Raw genomic sequence first — 22032 nt, 5'->3', positions numbered from 1 at the left:
TTCTAGGCCAGCCTGGGCTACCCACATGAGACCCTTGACTCAAAGGGAAAAAAAAAGTAGGTGATATAAATGTTATTGTGTTATTTCTACAAATGATAGAAGCAAAGTTCAGGGAGTCTAAAGACTAAAGAGTTTAAGAATGACTCACTCAGCAAGGAAGGGTTGACCTGGAAACATAATAAACACAAGACTTTTCAGTTCAAGACCTTTGCTCTCCTATACCCCCCAACAAAACCCACACGAAAGTTTGTATTACTTCAGACATTGTATAGCCCACTTCTCCCACACTAGCAGATGAAATCAATATTTGGAAGATAGATCTAAGACATCCCAGTTGTGATCTGCTAATAGAAAATTGTCCTAAAGAGACCTGAAGCCCATTTGTAAAGTGGTGTATTGAGTGCTGAAAGGGCCATCCTAAACTTTAACCATGATACATCATATTCCGGATCCCATCGAACTCGTTTAGGTAGCCAGACTCAGAGTGCTCATGATTACTCATCATCTGGCCGACTTCTGACTCCTGAGGAACTCTTCCCTCAGGAACTGCAGGCTTTATTTAGCCTCTTAAGCACAGGATCTGTAAAACCACACTTACCATTAGCAGTCCTGATTTACAGAGAATTTAAGAGTTGAGTTGTAACCTAAGATTTAAAACGAAATAAAACAAACAAACAAAAAAAACCCAAAAATCAAAACACAGTTTCTGGTGAAGAAGAAGGAGGAGGAGGAGGAAGAAGAAGGAGAAGGAGAAGGAGAAGGAGAAGGAGAAGGAGAAGGAGAAGAAAGCATATACAAACCAGTTCTGAAAATGTTGAGAAAATTTCCTTTCCTAAAATATACCCGACTATGCAAATGAAAAGGAGCCTAGCAAGGCAAGCCATACGCAGGGATTCGTGCCTTGCTGAGCAGCATCTCCAACTTCCCAGAATGAAGTCAGTCTAAAAACCTCTGCCAACACGCCCCATAAAACACCCATTCCTACTGCGCCACCTAAGCTTCGGTCCCCTCCACTCACCCCCAGAAAGCTCTGCCAGGAGTCTGCCAAGCTGAAGAGAGCTTAGCAGTTTGTCTTCTTTTATTATTTTTTTTTCCCCTAGGGTTATTTCAAGACAGGGTTTCTCTGTGTAACAGCCCTGGGTGTCCTGGAACTCACGCTGTAGACTTGACTGGCCTTGGACTCACAGAGATCCGCCTGCCTCTGCCTCCCTCGTGCTGGGATTTTTGTGGTTCTTAAACTACTTCGTTCATTTCATTGGCTTAGATCATTCTAGTACTTACGGTATCTCCGATATGGTAACGTTTCCCATGCCACTCCCAATGGTTAGAACAACCCCCCTCTTCATGTAGAGAGCACCCCCTCCTTTCCAACTGCCTTTCCTTAGTGAGGCTGAAAGGCTTGGTAGCCTCATTTCAAAGGACAGGCCATAGTACAAATTATGTTATCAAAATAAATAGCCAGAATGTAGTGGTCAGACGCTTGTAAAGGCATTTTAAAAGGCTCCTGACATTTTCTTAAGTCAACCACCTAAGACGAGGATGTGCAAGCCATCTCCTTGAGTGCAGGAAAACCAGGGAGGTGGGTACATTCTTCTCTATCTTGGACAACTGAACAGAAAAAGAAACAAACCGGCCACAAGAACTTCAGCACAACCTAATTTCATCCCGAGTTCAGTCATTACAGAAACCAGCATGCTGGCGGCTTGGCACGCCAAGTCCTCTCCTCTTGGGAAGCACTGTTCATGTGTTAGGAAGGGAAGCTTTGGATGACACCACACCGCTGCCCCTCTGAAGAAATGGTGCAGTCTCCCCTATTCCTGACTTGGTGGCCACCCCCCCCCCCCCGTAAGAAACATAAAATTAATTAAATAAGTGGTAAAAACATGTCAAAACTCTTCCATATGAGGGGTTATTCTATTCCATGTTAACTTCCCAAGTACAAGATTAATTTTTACTTACTTAAAAAGATGATTTGTTGCTGGGCGCTGGTGGTGCATACCTTTCATCCCAGCACATGGGAGGCAGAGGGCAGGTTGATCTCTGTGAGTTTGAGATCAGCCTAGTCGCAGTGAATTCCAGGACAGCCAGGGCTATGTAGAGAGACCCTATCTCAACAGCGCCCCCCCCCCCCCCCCCCCCCCCGCAAAGATTTGTTTTTGTTTTTATTTGTGTATATGTGTGCATCTCTGTATCTGCCACAAGTGGGTACCATTAGGAGTCAGAAGACTTAGGGGCCACGGTGACCCACCCACTGTGCTTAGACTCCAGCGGGCCAAATGGGCCCTCTGGAAGAGCAGCAAATGCTCTTAGCCTTGAGCCACCCCTCTAGCCCCTCCCCCATCTAGCTCTCTATCTGTCTCTCTGTCTATCTATCAGTACCAGAGATTAAGGCATGGTAGGTAAATACTCTCCTACTGGGCTCTATCCCCTGGCCTATTAGGCATTAATTTTGGATATTGTATTTTGTAAATTTTACAATTTGAGATTACTTAACAATCTCTGTCTTACCTAAGGATACCCCATGGTTGCAATCTCTTCAGAAGCACTGGCTCTCATCCTCTGGGTCATTTTTTAATTCATTTATTTAATTATGTACTTAAAGTAGATTATACCATTTCCCCCAAACCCTTTAACCTCTTCCATGTTTTCCCTTCTCAGAGCTCAGTCCATGCTAGGCAAGCACTTTCACTACTGAGCTCTTATCACTGCACCAAAAAAGTATTTAGTTTGATTTCTTTAGGAAATTATTACCAAAACGTTGAAAACAGTAATTTCTCTGCATAACAGCATTGGCTTTCTAAGGTCATTGGTTGACTATGTTGCCAGTAGTATTTGGTTTCCCTTGGATGCATAAGAGTCCTCAATGTTTGAATGGTTTTGTCACTAGTATGTTGTGGGATATTTTGACTGCCCTGTGACACTCCAGACTGTCAATAAAGTTTACTTTGAATCAAGGGGCGGAGCTAGTGACTAGCTGACCGGAATTAGCGGTAGAGAAGCCAGCAATTTGGATAGAGAACATGCAGAGGAAGGAAAGGGTGGGGGTTAGAGTTTGAGTTTCCTTTTGGTTCTGGGGCAAGGGAAGAGATGTATCTCTTGTGGTGTCTCGGGCCAAAAAGGAAGGTCAGCTGGTTGCTACTCAGCCTCTCTGAGCTAGCAGGTTTTCACCCCAGCCTTTGACTCCTGAGTCTTATTGATAAATAGAACAATAGAGACTTAATTTAAACCTACATATCATGGCCATGGGACTGGGAGGCCCGCCAAGCTGTGGCCAGAGTGGTTGGATGCTGATTGCCTGCTGTGGGACCACAGATGATAATTAAAATATCAGCAGATTCATGTGCAGCCATTAAGCTGACAGAAAAACATCATTAGTATATTTAATACATTATTAAAGACAATTTTTTTTTTTAAACCAGGGCTGGGTGTAGCTCAGTGGGTAGAGAGCTTGTCTAGCATGTACAAAGCCTGGGTTCTATTCTTGACACCACATAAACAGGGTATGACAGTGTATGCCTTGAATCCCAGCACTCATAGCACAGAGGAGGTAGAGGCAGGACAATCATGAGTTTAAAGTCATCCTGGGAAATACAGGGAGTCTGGAGCTAGCCTGGGATACATGAGACCCTGACTGAAAAAAACAAACAAACAAACAAACAAACAAACAAACAAACAAAGAAACAAACAAAAACCCCCAGCAAGTTCTGGTATCTTTGCTTGTTTTCGGTAAGGCCAGGCAGTCACCGCTCTGCTTGTGTTCTCCAGGCTGCTGGAGGTGGGCCTTTAAGCAGATCTCTGTGTTTACATTTTGAGAAGCTCTGTTCTAAAAGAGACAACCAGAGCAGTGTGAATCAAGTCTCTCACTTGGCACTTCCAGGGTTGGAGGTAGCTGAGAGCAGCTCAGAACTCCCCACATCTGATGCAAACTGTAAACATGCATCCCAGAGACCACCGCTTGGCCACTGACAGAGTGCCTAATGTCTCTCATGTCTATGGTGAAAGAATAAAAAACAAAAACAATAGACCCCAAACCCAATATTTTCACGCTCAAGAATGTATTTTTTTCTTTAAATGCACAACCAGTTACTTTTTTAGGGCCTACTTTAAACAATGATGATTTCTTTTTGATTGTAAAGATTTAATAGTTTGAAACAAGAACTCCAGGAGCTTTAATTCTTTCTCCAAATATATGAAGAGGACTGAAATATGGTTCGGCATTACATAATGTTGCCACCTACTCCCGAAACAGAATTGAGCGCCTAGCAACAGCAGGGGGTCATCTCAGGAGAGCACTGATTGCTCACTGGAGCATTCAAGACACAGATGCTTTCCTGAGCTTATCATGCCCAACCCTGCTGAACACAGGCTGGGTAACCTGGGTCCCGGGCCACCTCATGAACAGTGTCCTCCAATGGTAACAGATGAGATAAAAAACAGACTCAGGGTGGGTCTATCTACCTCTCCGTCACAAAAACTCCAAATAAACTGTGAAACCTTTGTAGAAAATATGCATCCTTTACACACATCTGTCTTCCCTCAGGGATATATTTTTAGATTTGTATTTATTACTGTTGTGTGCATTGATACGTGTGAGTGGGTGCACGAGTGTCATAGCATACGTTGTAGAGATCAGAGGGTGATTTTTAGAGTCTACGCTTTCCTTGCACCTTTACATGGCTTTTCAGGTTGCCAGGCTTGCCCAGTAAGTGCCCCGCACCCCCCCAGCCCTTCCAGCGGAGCCCTCTAGCTGGCCCATTGGCATTTCGTTGAAAATGGGAAGGGTTACTACTTTTCTTGATGTTAAGTTTTCCAGTTCTATCTCCCATACTGCAATAAACGGAAGCATGGAGGTGCCTAAAATGTTGGAAGCTTTTCCTTTTCCTTCCTTCATTCCTTTCTTTTTGGAGACAAGTCTCACTACGCAGTCCCCACCTGTTGATGGTTCCGAGAGCAGGGATGAAAGGTGTGCTTTTCTTTTTTTAGATGCTTTTCTTAAAATAGTAACCTCACGTTCAAGACAAGACTTATACAACCTTTCAAGCCGCAGGTAAATTTGAACAACCATAGTTCCCACTCAATCCCAAAGGTGTAGCAGCAATTAAAGACCCAGGGTGCTCTGGCTCCCCTTGCAAAGACATGGAGAATAGGAACACACTTAGCTTTCTACAGTACTGCCAGCGTTTCAGAAAGGTCTGTGTTCCTCGGCTATTTTCATGCACACCACTCCTGATGTAAAACAGCCTGTCCACATGTCTTTATACGTTCAGAATATGAGACATACCTTGCTTTTTTTTTTTTTTTTTAAGGCAGTAGCTTTATTAGGCTTTATTTTGTGTGAACGCATGGGCTCGTGAGTGCGTATGTGTCAGGGTGGAGGTCAGAGGACAAATGTAGAGGAGATGGTTCTCTCCTCCCACCCCATGGGTAACTGAAGACTGAACTCAGTGGCTGGGCTTGGCGGAAAGGACCCTGACCACTGAGCCGTTCCGTCAACCCTACTCTTTGCCTTTATAGACTACTAACATTTTGTCCCATTCTGGTTTCTTCTCCACTTGCCCCGGTGGCTGAGAGGGAAATATATAATTTTAGTCTACTTCAACTCATCATTATCAGCCTTGCCCTTAGAATGAATGCTGCCGGCCCTGTTTAAGGGTGCTTTTCCCAACCTTGAAGTTATAAAAGCGACTTTTTGATATTCTAGACACTTTACTGTTTCAGTTTTGCAACTACACTGGAACTGACTGTGTGTGGTCTGGGATGGAGGCTATGATCAGAGAGACCAGGATATGTAATTAATACAAGGTGTCATTATAAAGAGCCATCTTTTCCCGAGTGCTCTATTCTCGACACTCTGTTGCCCATCTCCTGGTCTGTTCCCGCGGGGATGCCACACTGTCTTAAGTCCTGCAGACCCATAGGAGTCCTCATCTTGGACTGAATCCGCTCTCCCAGTGCTGCAATCCGGTCAAACATATCACCACCTCACTACTGTCACTTGCTGCTGTGAGACCGTTTGGGTGGTCTCTGACTTACGCATTTTTCATACTGCTATAAAACTTGGCACTTTCTTCTTGAAGTTGATTAATTCCCTACGTTATGACCTCATCCAACTTATTTATTCTGAACATCCACAGCCAACCTGTCAACCTGTCCTCTGGCTTTCTAATTCTAAAAAAGAAACCCCAAGTCTAACCAATGCTGTCACCCTGGTCCAAGGCACCATTCCTCTTTACTAGTTTATTAAAAGATCCTGTTAACTGACCTCCCAGCTTCCACCCCACTGTCCCCAGTCTGTCCCCACTGCACAGCGATCTTTTAAAACACAAGATCTGATCGTGTCACTTGCCCCTCTCTTCTCAAACCTAGCTCCCCATGTGCTCAGCACAGATCCCCATGCTTTCAACAACTGCCTATGCCTCTAGTAAGACCACTGCTCTGCTCTAGCCACAGGGATCCTCACAGCTGTCACAGCCAGCCACCGGGCTTGCCCTTGGCAGGTGTCTTTACTGGGCCTCTCTTTCAGCTAAGCTGAGCTCTTGAGCAGCCAAGGCCCCTACCTCCTGCATGTCTTTGTTCAAGTCAGCCTCTCACTTCCTGAGCCACCCTATTTGAAATAAGGCATTCCGCCCCTAGACTAAAGGAAAACACAATCCAAACAGTGTCTTATCTTTTGACAGAAACACAACACTAGGAAGAAGTACCCATAGTAACCACAAGCGATTTCAATAGCAAACATCCATTTGTTTCAGACAGCTGATTCTGTCCTTCTATTTGCAAAAAAAAGACAGCTACAGAAATTAATCTAAAGTATGCTAAGTACTACAGATGGAAGCCCTTTGCTGACCAGAGATCTGTTTCTTTTTTTCTTTTTAATGTGTGGAGAAGAACCACGTAAGTTAAGCGGCCTTTGCTTCAGTGAATTAATCTCTACCACACACTTACACAAGGGGAAGGGGACAATTACTCGGAATCTCTAGGCGCTGGGGTACATTTCTTATAGTTTTTGGATTGATGGTCATCTCTCCATTTCTGATTCATCAGTAGTTCGAGCAGAGAATCTACACATAACTTCTTTAAAGTTTCTTTGCTTCGTTAAAACAATTCTTTCCACAGAGTATTTTCCTTCCTGGTTTCTTACTAAACATTTACCTTTTCCTGCTTTTCTTTTATTAGTTTCCATGACAACACATTGAACCACATTTTAAATACCATATAGCTTTTCTTAGACTCTAGAGAAAGGACATGCAAGAGAAGTTGGACATAGTCCAGCAGTTTCTTTTAGGGCTGCATACACACATACCAGCTACACAGAAACAGGATTCAGAAAATGAACACCCACTCCCAGGATCATTTGGTAAAACTAGCATCATGACAGACTATGTGTGTTCCTATTTGTCACTCAGAAAACTCACGATTTGTGAATCTATTCTCCCCTACCAAGTATTTGAACCTTGTAAGAGTTTATTTCTTTGAAGATTAATTATTATTATTATTATTATTATTATTTACTTTTTAGTTAAGCGTTAAGTCTGTGTTGTGTGTGGTGATGCTGTGGGGCCTGGAAGAAGGTGTTGGGTCCCTTGGAGCTGGATTTACAGTCAGCTGAGTCACCACGTAGGTGCTGGGGATCAAACCGGAGTCTTCTGCAAGAGCAGCAAATGCTCTTAACTACGGAGCCGTCTCTCTAGCCTTGGAACTTACACTTTTATATTGTGGCTACTTTGGCTGGCAGAAATGATTTGGATGAATTTACCTATAGATAAACGAGCATAAGGCTCCACACCCAGAAACGTTACCAAGGACCCTTTGGAGACGTGGCATGCATGGTACTGCAGCAGGTAGCATGCAGCCACTGCACACATATGAGCTTTTACTGCTTGCTAGACTGTGTTCTCATGCTGTGGGCTGGAGACGTGATAGCCATTTCTAGGTTCAAACTCACGAGGTACTGAGAGAGTGCTCTAAGAAACCCCAGATGGCCCATCTCCCACATTCTTAAGATGCTTCTAATACATTTGCAAGTAATACTAAAAGGACCAACTTTGTCTGAGGGGGATTACTTCTTTCTAGACATTTTTTTTATTACATTTGTGTGTCTGTGTGTGTGGGGGGGAGGGGGGCAAAGGTGTTTATTCTCTCTACTATGTGGGTCATCAGGCTTGCAGGCAAGCACCCTCACCTGCTGAGTGAGTCATCTTGATGGCCCAGGAGGGTTACTTCCTTATAGACCACTGACTGCCTCTTGGTAAGCTTCAGAGGATCTTGAGGGCTCAGAGTGCTTGTTTTACTATCACTAAATAACCAAAACTAATACCATTTCATCATTTTTACTTCCTTGTTTGAAAACGGTGGTATTTGGCAGTTTTATCCTGTGTTAGTTTCTGGCACTATTACTGCCAAAGAAATCCAGCATAAGGGTTTATAAGTCTGACTGCATGTTCCATGCAAGGAGGAGCCCTTGGAAATAAGGATGCCCAGCCCATCCTAGATCCGCTCAATCAGAATCTTTGGGAATGGGGTCCAGGAAAAAGGTTTCTACAAGCTTCCAAATAAGCTACAGTACTCATGAGCTCTAATGATATGTGTGTCCGTTTGTGCTTCCCACCCTCTTCTCTGTGACAGGGTCTCATTAGTCTGCCCAGGCTGGTTTGGAATGTGAGGGCTCAAGTGATCATCTCACCTCTGCCTCCAGATTGGCAGGTATCATGTATTCTAATGAGGCATTCAGCATCTGTCTCTGATGCTCACAAGGTATTCAGCATCTGTATGAGAATGGATACTGCCAGCACTCAGGAGGCAGAGCCAGGCAGATCTCTGTGAGTTTGAGGTCAGCCTGGTCCATATCGCAAGTTCCAGGACAGCCAGGATTACACAGAGAAACCCAGTCTCAAAACAAAACAAACATAAAAAACAAAAACAAACAAACAATAACAACAAAAACAACAAAAAGATAGAAAATGGATACTCTTCTTTAAGAGCACAGAAACACTGAAATAAAGATGTTTTAAGAGGTCAAAGCCATCATTCCATCAATGGTATTTCTCAAATTAAATAATGCTAGAACTACTTTTCTGGCCCCAAACTGTAATTGTAAACAATCTCATCTTACAGAATTCATTTTGAGAGGATGAATAAGGCTAGGAAATCTTTTGAGACAGGGACTCATGTATCGTCTAGGCAGGCCTGGAACTTCTGATTCTTCCGTCTCCAACTCTCAAGCGCTAGGATTACAAGCATGGGTGACCACGCTTCGTTTCAAGGTCGGAAAATCTTATCTGTTTACCAGGACTTGGTTTCCTAGATTAAAATGTTAGCAAAACATAAAGACTGATAAACCATAGCAAAATAAGAATCCAACCAGTCCTAGAGGGAATCTAGGTCATTCAGAGCCCATATGGAGGTAAAAACACTTTCCAAGCCAAAAAAGCTACATTTGCAAAGTGTTTTTACGTCTGAGTGACTGCTGCATTACTGGGGTGGGGGACGGGGGACCAGGTGGGGTGGGAACGGAGGTCCGGGTGGGGTGGGGGTGGAGGTGGGGGTGTAGAGGTGACTTTTAAAATTCCAACCCAGCATCCTCAAATTACATATCTTTACAGACAGAGCTGCAAATCTACAAGCTGATGCGTCATATCCGGTTCTGGATGCTCCGAGGCTCTGTGTGTGTGTGTCATTTACTGACCACGTGAACACAGCACGGGGAATGAACAAGAGCAAGGGACCAGGTTGACAAGCCAAATAAACCCTGGCCACCACAGAGTGACAGATGCCTTAGCCAGATCGTCCCTACAGCAACTGTGAGCCCCGGGAAAACACACACCTCTTCATGTTCTCCTTCTTTCAGATAAAGAGAGCTCAGGGTGGTGAAGGAATACCTAACTCCATGTCAGGCTTCCCATTAGTTCCAGATGCCTTCTGCCACTGACAGTTCCGAGCCACCTAGAACGCACCGCTAATTCTTCCCCTTCGAATCCTGTGGAATTGCTCTAAAACACACATGCTATGTGAACTTGCCCCCCTCGCCCCCCAGTCCCTCCTTCCCTCTCCTTCTCTCTGTCTTACTCTCTGCCTGCAGAGATGGGGACTGAACCCAGGACTTCATGCATGCAAGGTGAGAACTCTTAACACTGAGACACATCTTCAACTCAAATTACTTTTCTGGAAGCACTGGGTAGTCTCAAGCAATGTAAGATTTTTGACTAGTCAGCCCATCAAAACAGACCAGCGATAGCATTAAAACACAGAACACAGCCACTGAGTGTAGACTTTAGTCTACATTTCATTATCCATATTACCTCCCAGGGTTGGCCTCATTAATTCACACACTTTTAAGTGCTGAGTTACTTTTTATAGTAATATGCTACATGTCAAAGAGTAGACAGAAGAATAACTCCTGAGGCTGGAGAAATGGTATGGTGGGTAAAGCATTTGCATGCACGGGTGAGGACTTGAGTTTGGATCCCACAACTGTAATCCCAACACACCTACAGTGAGATGGGAGGCAGATACTGAAGCCCCAAAAGTCCAAAGATCTGCTAGGCTGGTGTACTCAGAGACAAACAAGAGACCCTGTCTCAAACAAGGTGGAAGGCAAGGCCTGAAATCCATGGGATGCCCTCTACCCTCTACACCAACGCTGTGACACACCCATGTCTCCTCCTCAATATTTAAAAAAGGTAAAAAGTATCCACTCTCATCTGACAATCAGTGGAAATAAAAAAAGAGAGCATTTAACTAGCTAGCTCTGCATCTGCTTCTAGAGTCTCAAAAACCCTTTGGATAAACATGAAGTTGGCCATTCTTCACTGGACTTAGACCAGCTTTGAGAAAAAGGACAAGAGACAGGCTGCTCGGCAGTTTCTCAAAGGTTCTGGCCTTCTGTTCGAAGCCTCGTGATGACAGGTGCGGCTCCTTCCCTGCCTCCATCTGTGGCCCTGGCGGAGCACTAGAACCGGCCCTCACACCAGCAAGAACATATGGGCTGGGACCGGAGCAGCAGCCTCTCCTTCCCATGGTATCTGCTCCCTGCCTGCCTCCTCAGCTTGTTCCTTTCGTTCTTGCAGGTAGCTCCCAACTCACTCCAAGTGTTAAACATGTTTCCAGTGTAAAGACTGATACAAAGGAAAGAATATATGACCCCTACCTCTATGTTATATAGCACGATAAAGTGACCTCCATGAATCTGGCAAACTTAGGGGCAGGATGCCACAAGACCAACCTCTAGATCCCTTGCTGCTTTCACAGCTAACCCTTATCCTAAAGTTTGTGCCCAATATTCACTTTTCAGAGAAAAAAAAAAAAAAAAAGAAAGACTTGGCACACACATGCCATTTAGCTATCATAGTCTTGCCTATGTGGAGACATTTAAGGAAGGTGTCACGCAATACACAGTCATACCTGGGTTGCTTCATACACAATACTGTAATTCTCTGAATACTCTCCCACAGCAATGCTCACTACATTCGGCTTTACAGTCAGCACAACACTCCATTATGTACAGATGCATACCAGCATTTACTCATTCTTCCCGTCTGTGGAAAATGGTGTCTTTGGTGAATTTTTGCTTTACAGACATTCCCATAAGCACCCTTGCGGATGTCTCTTGGCCTTGGCGTGCACATTTAATTTCTTTGAGGGTATGGAACTAGCTATGGGGTTGCTGGGTTACAGGGTATGTGGATGATCAATACTGTCAGTCAGGGCCCAAATCTTTTAAATCCTCTAGTCCTAGCATCCTCTGCTCTTATTGGCGTTCTAAGGAAGACATGGCTGCTCCATGCATCCTTGCCAACACTTGGTATTTGCAGAGTTCTTAAGTTTTGCCATCTAGTAGGTGTTAAACAGAATTTTCAATATGGTCTCCACTTACAGTTCCCTGAAAACAAATGAGCCGATCCTTTGCACATCTGTCTGCACTGGTTTCCTCTGTGAGATGTCACTCATTTGTCTACTCTTCTCTTAGACTTAAAACCACGATTCACTCTAGTGCCAGCTTTTCCACTACGACTTCCTTCCCTACCCTAAGTTAGATAGGAATCGAGAAAACTATATTCCCAGTTATTAAAAAAAAAAAAGTCTACATACTTAAAAGGCTGCTTAAATGGTTGGATATTTTTCCACAGAGATTGGCAGAGATGAAAATTATTGTCAGGAATGGTGAATGTATAAAGTATGTAAACTTATTTACTTATTTATGGAGACCAGGTCTCATGTAGTCCAGGACTTTTTTTTTGGAGAGAAAACTAAGCCACGATAACAACATCTGCTACATTCTATATACCTCCGTTTTCCTGGCTGATCTTGCTTTAATGTGAGACTGGGTATTGCTATATTGTCCTTCCATTCCTTGGCTCACAGGATCCTCTTGTCAGCCTCTCAAGAAGCTTGGATTGGCAAGCATGTACCACTCTGGCTGGCTGACTTTTCCCTTCCTTTCTTACGGCGTACTAATCTTTCCTGTATGGTTCCGGTATGCGGCCTGCCAGACAAGCACCCCACTGACTCCAACGTCTGCCTCTGTCCCATTAGAGAGCCACGCATGCCTAGAACAGCTTCCGTATTCTTTTCTGAGTTCCATTAAGTCTAATGCCAGTCACTGTAAGAATGGCAGGGTGAATCTGCCTTTTCTTCAGTGGCCTTACTGATTCCTGGGCTACTCTGAACATGACAGTCTACCAGGTTTTGTTACCAATTGGGTCATGAATGTTTCCTGAAGGTTTAGTCCCCTGTCTGTAGTGCTGTGGGAGTGAATCTTTGGGCCTTTCCAAGGACAGGAGCCAGTTTACTTACTTTATAGTTTTGATGAAAGCATCTTCCAACTTTTGGAAGCCCTGAAGCTTGGCAAAGTTTGGCCTGGTGTGATGGTGCATACCAGCAGGAGGAAGGCGGAGGAAGGCCCCGTGAGTTCAAGGCCAACCTGGGTCTACACAGCAAGTTCTAGGACAGCCGGGGCTACATAGAGAGACCTCATTTCAGCCCCACGCCCCAAAAAAGACTGGTACAGTTTGAAGATGAAAAGTGTCCCATTATCAGTGTGTTTCGCATAAGACATGTCATTTTTAATGTCAACAATGATGATATTCTTATGATACAGATTAATATATTCATTTGAATATTTCTGTAGTATATATATATATACACACACACACACACACACACACACACACATATACACACATACATATCTTTCCCCAAGCAATTTATCTATGATTCTCCAGAGAAAGCATACAAACAGTAGAGTCAAGATCTTCACTAGGATTCTACATTACCTTCCAGTCTCAGTGGAGACCACACACTTCTTTCACAAGGCTGGCAGTTAATGGTGAACAATTTTAGAGGTTATAAAATTGTCCTTTACGGGCTGTCAAGTTGGTTCAGCGGGTAAAGTGCTCCCTGTGCAAGCAAGCCTAATGACCTGAGTTTGATCCCTGGTACCCACATAAAAAGCTGGCTGTGTCAAGCTGGTTCACAGCGAGCTCTAACTCCTCCAGTTCCAGGGCATCCGATGTCCTCTTTGGGCCTCTGTGGGCACTAGGCACATGGTAAACAGACACACATGCAGGCAAAACACCCTAGCACATATGAGAGAGAGAGAGAGAGAGAGAGAGAGAGAGAGAGAGAGAGAGAAGGAAGCGTCTGAAATTCTAGCCCTCTGACAGTGAGTTGTGGGGTGGAAACGGAAGTGCCCGGAAGCTCTTGGACCAGCTAGCCTAGAGTACACAGTGCAGACCCTGTGTCAACAAGGAGAAAGGTGAGAACACATAAGTTTGTCCTTTAGAGCTTCCTTACACCCACTGTCTGCTCTAGCTCTGTGATTTCACAGTAGAAAATTCGCACCCCTCCCCCCACAGGCTAAACTCCTATTGATACAGCTATTTTGTTAATTTCCGCTTTAATCCAGTCCCTAAGACTGTTCTTGTGCCTCTGCCTGTAACCCTCTCCATGCCTGAAGATCACTGTGTGCTGTCAGATATGTTAGAGACCAAAGTCCTACTTTAGAAGGTGACCTTATTTGGAGACAGGGTCTTTATGGGCATCATCAAGTTAAAGGGAAGTCTGAGCAGGCTACGATCCAATGTGAATTTGGACCAGTACCCCATCAGACATTTGTGTGAAGATGAAGAGATCAGAAGGCGGCACCGGAGACGGTTAACAGACCACCAGAAGGCAGAGGCTCCACATGGAGTCCTCCTCAGCCCTTAGGAGCCGACCTGTTGTCACCCCCGTTGCAGACTTCTGAAGCGACCTAGTTTGTGGTGCTCTGCTGTATCAGGGCCAGCAAGCCGTACTTCCCAGAACTGTGACATGATAAAAGGTTAATGAAGCTGTCGACAGCAGAATGACTGATTTCACTTACGTGTGCAAATAATTATTTCCTAAGACTGGCACACCGTTACCTGAAAAGATCAACGCATTCTGTATGAGGATATCCAAACACTTCCTGAAATTACTTTCTGAATTACTGGTCAGTACAAACCCATGTCTAGATTCTTCCGATGGCTTTCACTTTTTATTTCTTTGCTAGCTCTGGTTTAGCCATGCGGACACTGGCAACATGATGGTAACCCTCACCTTCATATTTCTGTTTTTTTTTTTTTTTGGACATGGTTTCTCTGTGTAGCCCTGGCTGTTCTGGACCTAGTTCTTTAGACCAGGCTGGCCTCAAACTCACAGAGATCTACCTGCTTCTGCCTCCCAAGTGCAGGGATTAAAGGTGTGTGCTAGCAACATCTGGCTTAATATTTCTAATCCATGTAAGTTTGAATGAGAAATGCCCCCTTAGGCTCATATGCTTGAATACTTGGTACCCGGTAGGTGGAACTGTTTGGGAAGGACTAGGGGGCACCGCCTTGTTGGAGGAGGCTGTGTCTTGGGTGTCTCACAAGTGTACTGTCATCCACAGTGCACCCTGCTTCCTCCTTATGGTTAGAGATATGAGCTCTCAAATACCATGGACTCTAACCCTCCAGAACCATAAACCCAATTCAATGCTCTCCTTTATAAATTGCTTCGTCATGGTGTCTTAGCACAGCAATAGAAAAGACGCTAACACATAATCTCAGTATCTTTTCACCCGAAAAGACCCAGATCCGGAGCCTGGGCCAGTGAGGCAAGCCCTCGACTGCCTCCAGTTGTGGCAGCTCACAACTGTAATGCCAGCGCTCAGGAGGCTGAAGATGAGAAGATCCCGAGTTCAAGGCCAGACTGAATTACAGAGGAAGGACTTGTCTTAACAAACAAACAAAAACAACACACCCTCTAAAGCCAAGCAACATACAAACCCCCAAGAAGAAAGCTGTCTCTGAGCTGCCCTCCCAGTCCTATATATCAGAACTCCACAGCTCCGCTGTGTCCTACAGAAACTCAGAAGATAGGGAGTGATACTCAGAATATTACAATGTGAGAATTTTTGAAGAATTCAGTAGTTTAATTACTCTCGAAAAAGTCTCTAAATGACTGCAACAGAAATGATTATTGAAATAGCCTAAAGAAAAAAGAAAAGAAAGCTTGGTTAGCAATCGTGTTTTCCACAAAGTGTTCAGAGGAAAGCGCTATCCTGGTGAACTTCCCAACATCATTATAGGAATTCCAGTGTCTCCCATAAGGACACACAGAACAGCAAATAGGAAACAACCCAGCCAGTTTCGGATGGATGTGCCAGGCAGGTGACTATATTTTCTATAGTCAATAGGACTTTCTTAGAGAGGAAAACGCTCTATTTTTGCACTGCCCAATAAGGTGGCCACTGAGTACTTAAAATGTGGCTATCAAGACCGAGGAGCTGCATTTTGGGATTTATTTAATTCATTCACAATTAAATAGCCACGCGTGACCGTACTGGCCTTCACAGCTCCCAGGTTCTTTCCCTCCCATAGTTTCCCTTGTCCTTTCACCTAGTCTGAAGGCTCTCAGGCAGAGGCAATTCTGCATATGAGGTGGCACGAACAGGGCACTATCTAGAGATTCTTGGGGCTCTTAGGACTAGGGAAGTGGGGGTATGATGACTCCTGAGGCCAGGCGTTCTGCTAAATACCCCATAATGCACAGCACCATCATAATAAGCATTTAATCCAAAACATCAAGAGTATCGGGGGTAAGAAAACCCGGCCTAAGGGCTGGAGAGGTGGCTCAGCCCCTAAGAGACCTTGCTGTTCTTGCACGGGACTCAGGCTGGGTTTCTAGCACTCACATGGCAGCTCGCAACTAACTGCCTAACTCCTGTTCCAGGGGATCCAACAACCTCTTCTGGCCTCTGAGGGCATCAGGTATTCACACGTTACACAAACATACATGTAGGCACTCACACATACCTATACACTAAAATAAAACTTAAGAAAACTTAGCACACTATAAGGAACTTTGAAACTTTGAGCTGGGTGTGGTAGGTAGCTCGTGCCTGTGATCTCAGCACTTGGGAGGCTGAGGCAGGAGGACTGCTATGAGTGTGAGGCCAGCTTGGGGTACACAGTAAAAGCTTGTCTCAAAAGCTTTGACAATCATTTTGAATGGCTATGTAGTACAGTGACACTTTGTGGTCTGCTTCTTTTTTTTTTTTTTTGGTTTTTTTTCGAGACAGGGTTTCTCTGTGTAGTTTTGCGCCTTTCCTGGAACTCGCTTTGGAGACCAGGCTGGCCTCGAACTCACAGAGATCCGCCTGCCTCTGCCTCCCAAGTGCTGGGATTAAAGGCGGGCGCCACCACCGCCCAGTGTGGTCTGCTTCTTAGTTAACTTGATCCCTACCTAACCAACAGTGCCACCCCAACTGCTGTATTTTCCTTGTCCACGGGACATGAGTGACGATGCCATCTTCTCTGACTTTCAGTCACAGTGGTCTTTGCAAATATAACAGCATGAGTGGTAAATATATTTTACTAATTCTAAATAAGGAGACAAAAAACTTCACAGCCAGTTAATACGGTAGATGAGACGCCTTTTTTTTGTTTGTACACAGTTTTTAGGTGTACAACGTTGTCTCCAAAGATACGTCCATTAAATAAACATAAATAAAGATGATCAATAATGATGGTTAGCTTTAACCGTCAACTTGGCCCAACCTAAAATCACTTGGGAAGAGTCTTAATGAGGCATGATCTACATCAGGTTGGCCTGTGGATATGTCTATGGGGGGAAACAGTCATGATTGCTAACTGATGTAAGAAGACCCAGTCCACCGTGGGTGGCACCATTCCCTAGGTCCTGAGCTGTATAAGAGAGGAGAAAGCCGGAGGAAAAGAAGGGAGGACCAACCCCCACCCCCAGCGGTGGATCGGATGCTTCAAGTTCCCGCCTTCACGTCCCTGCAAGGATGGGCTGTCAGCTGCAACTGTGAGTCACAGTAAACTCTTCCCCCCTAAGCTGCTTTTTGTCGGGGATATTTGTCACAGCAGCAGAAACGAAACTAGAACAAAGAGTTAAAGGAAGAAGAGGGGACTTTTAGGACTACTGCCAGATGATGCGATCATGGTGAAACAAAAAAACAAAAATGCCTTACTCATGTAAGAAGGACACAGAGAGCTCTCCACAATTCAATTCTGTATGAGCAAAGAGTACTTATCAAACTTCTGGATTTATATAAAGAAATCACAAAGTAAAAAAAAAAAGAAAAAAGATCAAGTTGTTTAAGAGCTGGGGCTGTAGTTCAGTGTTAGAACGTTTGACTAGTATGCACCAGGTCCTGGGTTTGATCCACAGTACTGCCCAAATAAGCAAGAACAAATAAAAACAAATGGAAATGTTCTTAAAGGGCGGGGAGAGGGCTCAGGGGGTAAAGTGTCTACTCTGCAAGCACGAGGACCTGAGCTCAGATCTCCAGCACCCATGGAAACATCTGGGCATGGCAGAGGCACCCCGGCTCTAGTGCTTGGGCGCAGAGACAGGAGGATGGATCTCAGAGGTCTGCTGACCAGCCAGGCTATCCAGCTGGTGAGCTCCAGGCTCAGAGAGAATCTCCCTGTCTCAAATAATAAAGGGGAGAGCAACAGAGGAAAACACCTGCCGTTAACCCCTGGCTCCACATACACACAGCCCTGCCCACACAGGTGCACACGTACATATTCACCGCACACACATACACCACACTAAAACGATGACCTATGTAACTAAAAATAACATCTGAAAGAGAAATAAAATTGGATTAAAACATATTTCTATCCAGTATGAAACAGTCCGAGTTTCCCTATCCAGTAAGGAGCTTAGGGAAGACAAAGAAGCCCCTAAAGGCAAGTGATCAGACATGCAGGTTGTTTGCATAGTAAGAATTAATATAAATAATTAGGAAACAAAACACCAGTATAAGTATGCTAGGCTGCATCTTTCTTTCTTCTTTTATTTTACTTTATTTTATTGGTTTTTTGAGACAAGGTTTCTCTGTGTAGCCCTGGCTGTCCTGGAACTCACAGAGATCCACCTGTATCTGCCTCCCAGGTGCTGGGATTAAAGGCCTGCACCACCACCACCCAGATGCCAGGCTGTATCTTGTGCTTTGCACAAGAAGACATTAATAATTTTCTGGAAAAGAATTCGCCGTTTTGGACCAATGATAATAAAAAACATAACAGTCTGATTCAGATATACTTGTCATGTGTTTATCTTAAGGAAATCCTCAAGATGTTATAAGAAGGATGTCTATTGCAGAACTGTACCTGCATTACAGCATCCCCTATAAAGTGTTATAGAATAAAACTTTTTTATGTATAACTCTGTTATCTAAACACAGGCTCAGAGGGGAAAAAATTAAACATAAAGTAGTCTAAAATTCCCTATGTAGGTATTTGGGGGGGAGGTATGTGATTCCTTGTTTTGAAGTCAATTAGATAGAAAGAGAGAGAGAAGAGAGGGAGGAAGGAAGGAAGGAAGCAGCTGAGCATACTTATACCGGGGTTTTATTTCCTAATTATTTACTACCATCACATGTTGCACATGGACATTATATACATAATATAATGGGGGTGAGTCACTGTCCGTAAGTGACAGAGCTAATATTTAATTTTAGATAAGTTAGTCTGAGTTTTGATTTTGTGTACAGGGCTATAGAACATAAACTAAGAGAAGTTGGGGAAAGGGGTTATTTCCCTCAATTTGTGAGTCATGCGTTCAGAATGTGAGGTATGGGCAGTGTATAGGAATTTAGCATTATGTGGTATGCTCATATTACCATTCCTTAAGAACTGCTAACCTGGGGAGCTGGCTCAGTGATTAAGAGTACTTATGTTTCCTGTAGAGGAGGACCCGGGTTTGGTTTCAGCACCCACATGGAAGGGATATAACACTGTATTCTGACCTCCTAGGGACCCAGCAGAAACATGGTACACCTACATACACCCACATACACCCACATACACATAAATACTGCTAATTTGTTGTTCTTGTGACATTTAAATAAGTTGACTTACTTACGATAATCATTTTGAGATGAGGATACTCTACTTGCTGCCAAGCCTAGGTCCCTAGTTCAGTCCCTGGGACTCACATGGTAGAAGCAAAGAACTGATTCTTGCAGGTTGTCCTTGACACATATCCCCAAGAACACCCCAAAACAAATAAATAAGTCTTTTGTCCTTAAGTGGTGCCACGAGAGGCTCATGCTGAGAAACCCGTCAGGTCTTGTTTAGGACCAGCTGGCTGTTTCAGTTGGCTAGGAAGGACGTACATACACGAATTCTAAATAAATTATAGTACATAAATAAATTCATGGTTTGGAACATGTGCCTAGGTCTGTGTGGGTATTAGGACTGCTTCCATGTGTAAAGATAAACTCAAGAGCAGAAGGAAGGACACAGATGACTCGGGCTTCCACCATGCTGGGTCTAAAGCTCAGGAAATACATTTCTTCACTCTCGATGAACGCACCTTTTAATAACCTTTTTTGTTCTTCATCCCATTTTCCCGCTGCCCCTTCACCCCAGACCTTAAATTCCAGCGGTTGCAATGCAAGTGTGCATACTTTCTTCAGTAAGGGACCCTCCTCCAACGGCTTCTACTCACGGAGTCTCTGGGATTACCAACTCTTCAGACAACAGTGGTGCTTTCTCTCTCCCTGCTCCCTGCGTAATCTACCTGGGCTCTGGTTTCCAACACTTCACCTACCAGAGATCTTTTATCCTTCTTCCTCTTTGGCTATCTAGATTGGGTTTGTTCTTTAAGGCCTATTTTGAATGTAATCTCTCTTGCCTTCTTTGATGGCTCTCCAACCACATATAATCTCTTCCTTGTCTAACACTGGGTATTACACTGGGCATAACTCTCCCAAGACTTGACATTGTGACCTGTACAGTAGATATCTGTGAATGTGAAATGTCTGTTCCATGAAGATCTCCTACGTGGTACTGACCTTTGTGGTGGAGGCAGCACTAGGAACATATTCCTCTTCAATAATAAAAAATAAAAAAAATCTTTGGTCAATGCAAACTCACCCAAACTGTTCCATAATTTCCCATTAGTGCAAATGGGAAAAGAGATCAAACAACAAGTACAGCTTTTTAATGGGGCATTTAAGGCAAAATAGTTGAGGGACTTTTGGTAGTCTTGTCTAGTCAACTATACTTCCTTAGTAAAAAGTATGCCTGGATTATGTGGAAACCCAAAGATTCTCCTGGAAAAGGCTAAAAAACGACTGGAAGACATCCATGGTGTAACTATTTATTTTGAGTTTTTAGATGAACACAGTAAATTCGGAGACTTCAAAGCTTGAGGCATTTTATAAAATGACAAATTTTGAATGCATTGCAAATTAGGTTACCTAGTTCACTTCCAAATGAAATAAAACCAAATTAGAAAATTTAGCTCCTTCGCAGTTAAAAAAAAAAAAAAAAAAACCTAAGTAATGTTATTTTCTCCCTTCAAATTATAAGCTAATCAGCGAGGCCTGTTACCTCGTATAAACATTTCATTAAGGTACTCAGATGACATTACTCCTACATGAATAATGAATCCTCGTCCCCAGGCTCAACCTAAATTACTGAAGTTTATTTGGTGACTTTCTTTTAGCGCGGACAGGGCTAAGGTGGAAGCCGGGCAAAGAACCGGTTTAACGTGTATTCCAATACCTCTGCGGATTAAACACCACAACTGAACTCCCCTCCATCCCCCTTTCCACCCCGCAGCTCTGGCTGGTATCACAATAAAGTGAAAAGATGATGTGAACAAAGGGGCCAGGCACCTGCACCTTCTGCATCGCAAATATCTCCTCCCAAACAGGGCCGGAGTCAGGGTATGGCCGACCTTTCAAGGCCAGGCTCCTTCCTGGGTTAGCTGTCTACCTCGGGCCCTCTGAGCAGGGCTCCGCACTCAGGGCTCTACCACCGATCTCTCCACCTACTACACGTGACCGCGGGGCGCACGGCCGCCGGGGGGTGGGGGGACAGACACCGCAACGCGGTAGACCTGGTGACAAAGACTCGGGCGCATCCGGAGCCCCGCCGGCCTCCCGCGCTCAGCGTCGGCGGAGCCTGCGCAGGGCGGTGCCGCGCAGCGCGGACCACGGGAGCGGGAGCCGCAGCCGGGAGCGCGCCGCGGAGCCGAGCAGAGCCCGCCGCGCGCACCGCCGGGCAGCGGAGGAGCCGAGAAGCCGCCGAGGAGGAGCCGAGCGGCGCTCGCCGCGCAGCCGAGGAGCCGAGGAGCGGAGGAGCCGAGCAGAGCGCCCGCCGCGCGCCGGGGAGCCGCTCCACGGAGCAGTGCCCGTCGCTCGCCCGCGCCCTGCTCCCAGCCCAGCGCCGCCGCCCCGGAGCCCCGCCGCGACTCGGACACGGGTGAGCAGGCCGCGCGGCCCCTTCGTGCTCGGCCCCGAGCGCCGGGCCCCGAGCGCCTTCCCCCTCCCCGTCACTTACACCACGGCTCGGGAGATCATCCAGGACACCATCTTTCCGGCCGCTGGGCCGCTGACCGCAGGCCGCGCGCTCCCCCAGCTCGCGCTCCCCGGGGCCGCGCTGGCGCCCTCGGGAGCCGGCCCGGTGTGTGTGTGTGTGTGTGTTTGTATGTGTGTGTGTGTGTGCGCGCGGCGCCCGGAGCCGCCCGGCGCCTGGTCCCCCGCCCGCC

General features: G+C 45.2%; 2 protein-coding genes across 2 annotated transcripts in view; one reads left to right on the top strand and one right to left on the bottom strand.

The window, feature by feature from the left end:
* The window catches only part of Reep3 (receptor accessory protein 3), an 81981-nt gene extending 59969 nt beyond the window's left edge, over positions 1 to 22012 (bottom strand). The window contains exon 1 of the mRNA XM_052744812.1: positions 21825 to 22012. Within this exon, the coding sequence (XP_052600772.1) occupies positions 21825 to 21856 (32 nt within the window). The 5' untranslated portion in view covers positions 21857 to 22012. The remainder of the gene's footprint in view (positions 1 to 21824) is intronic.
* Positions 21551 to 22032, top strand: part of Jmjd1c (jumonji domain containing 1C) — a 182351-nt gene continuing 181869 nt past the window's right edge. The window contains exon 1 of the mRNA XM_052744805.1: positions 21551 to 21746. The gene's annotated coding sequence lies outside the window, so the exon portion shown is untranslated. The remainder of the gene's footprint in view (positions 21747 to 22032) is intronic.

Source organism: Peromyscus californicus, unplaced genomic scaffold (genome assembly GCF_007827085.1).
Source record: "Peromyscus californicus insignis strain IS unplaced genomic scaffold, ASM782708v3 Scaffold_19__1_contigs__length_69161282, whole genome shotgun sequence".
NCBI lineage: Eukaryota > Metazoa > Chordata > Mammalia > Rodentia > Cricetidae > Peromyscus > Peromyscus californicus.
Note: the sequence above shows the minus strand (reverse complement) of the source record. Positions and strands in the feature narration are given on the sequence as shown.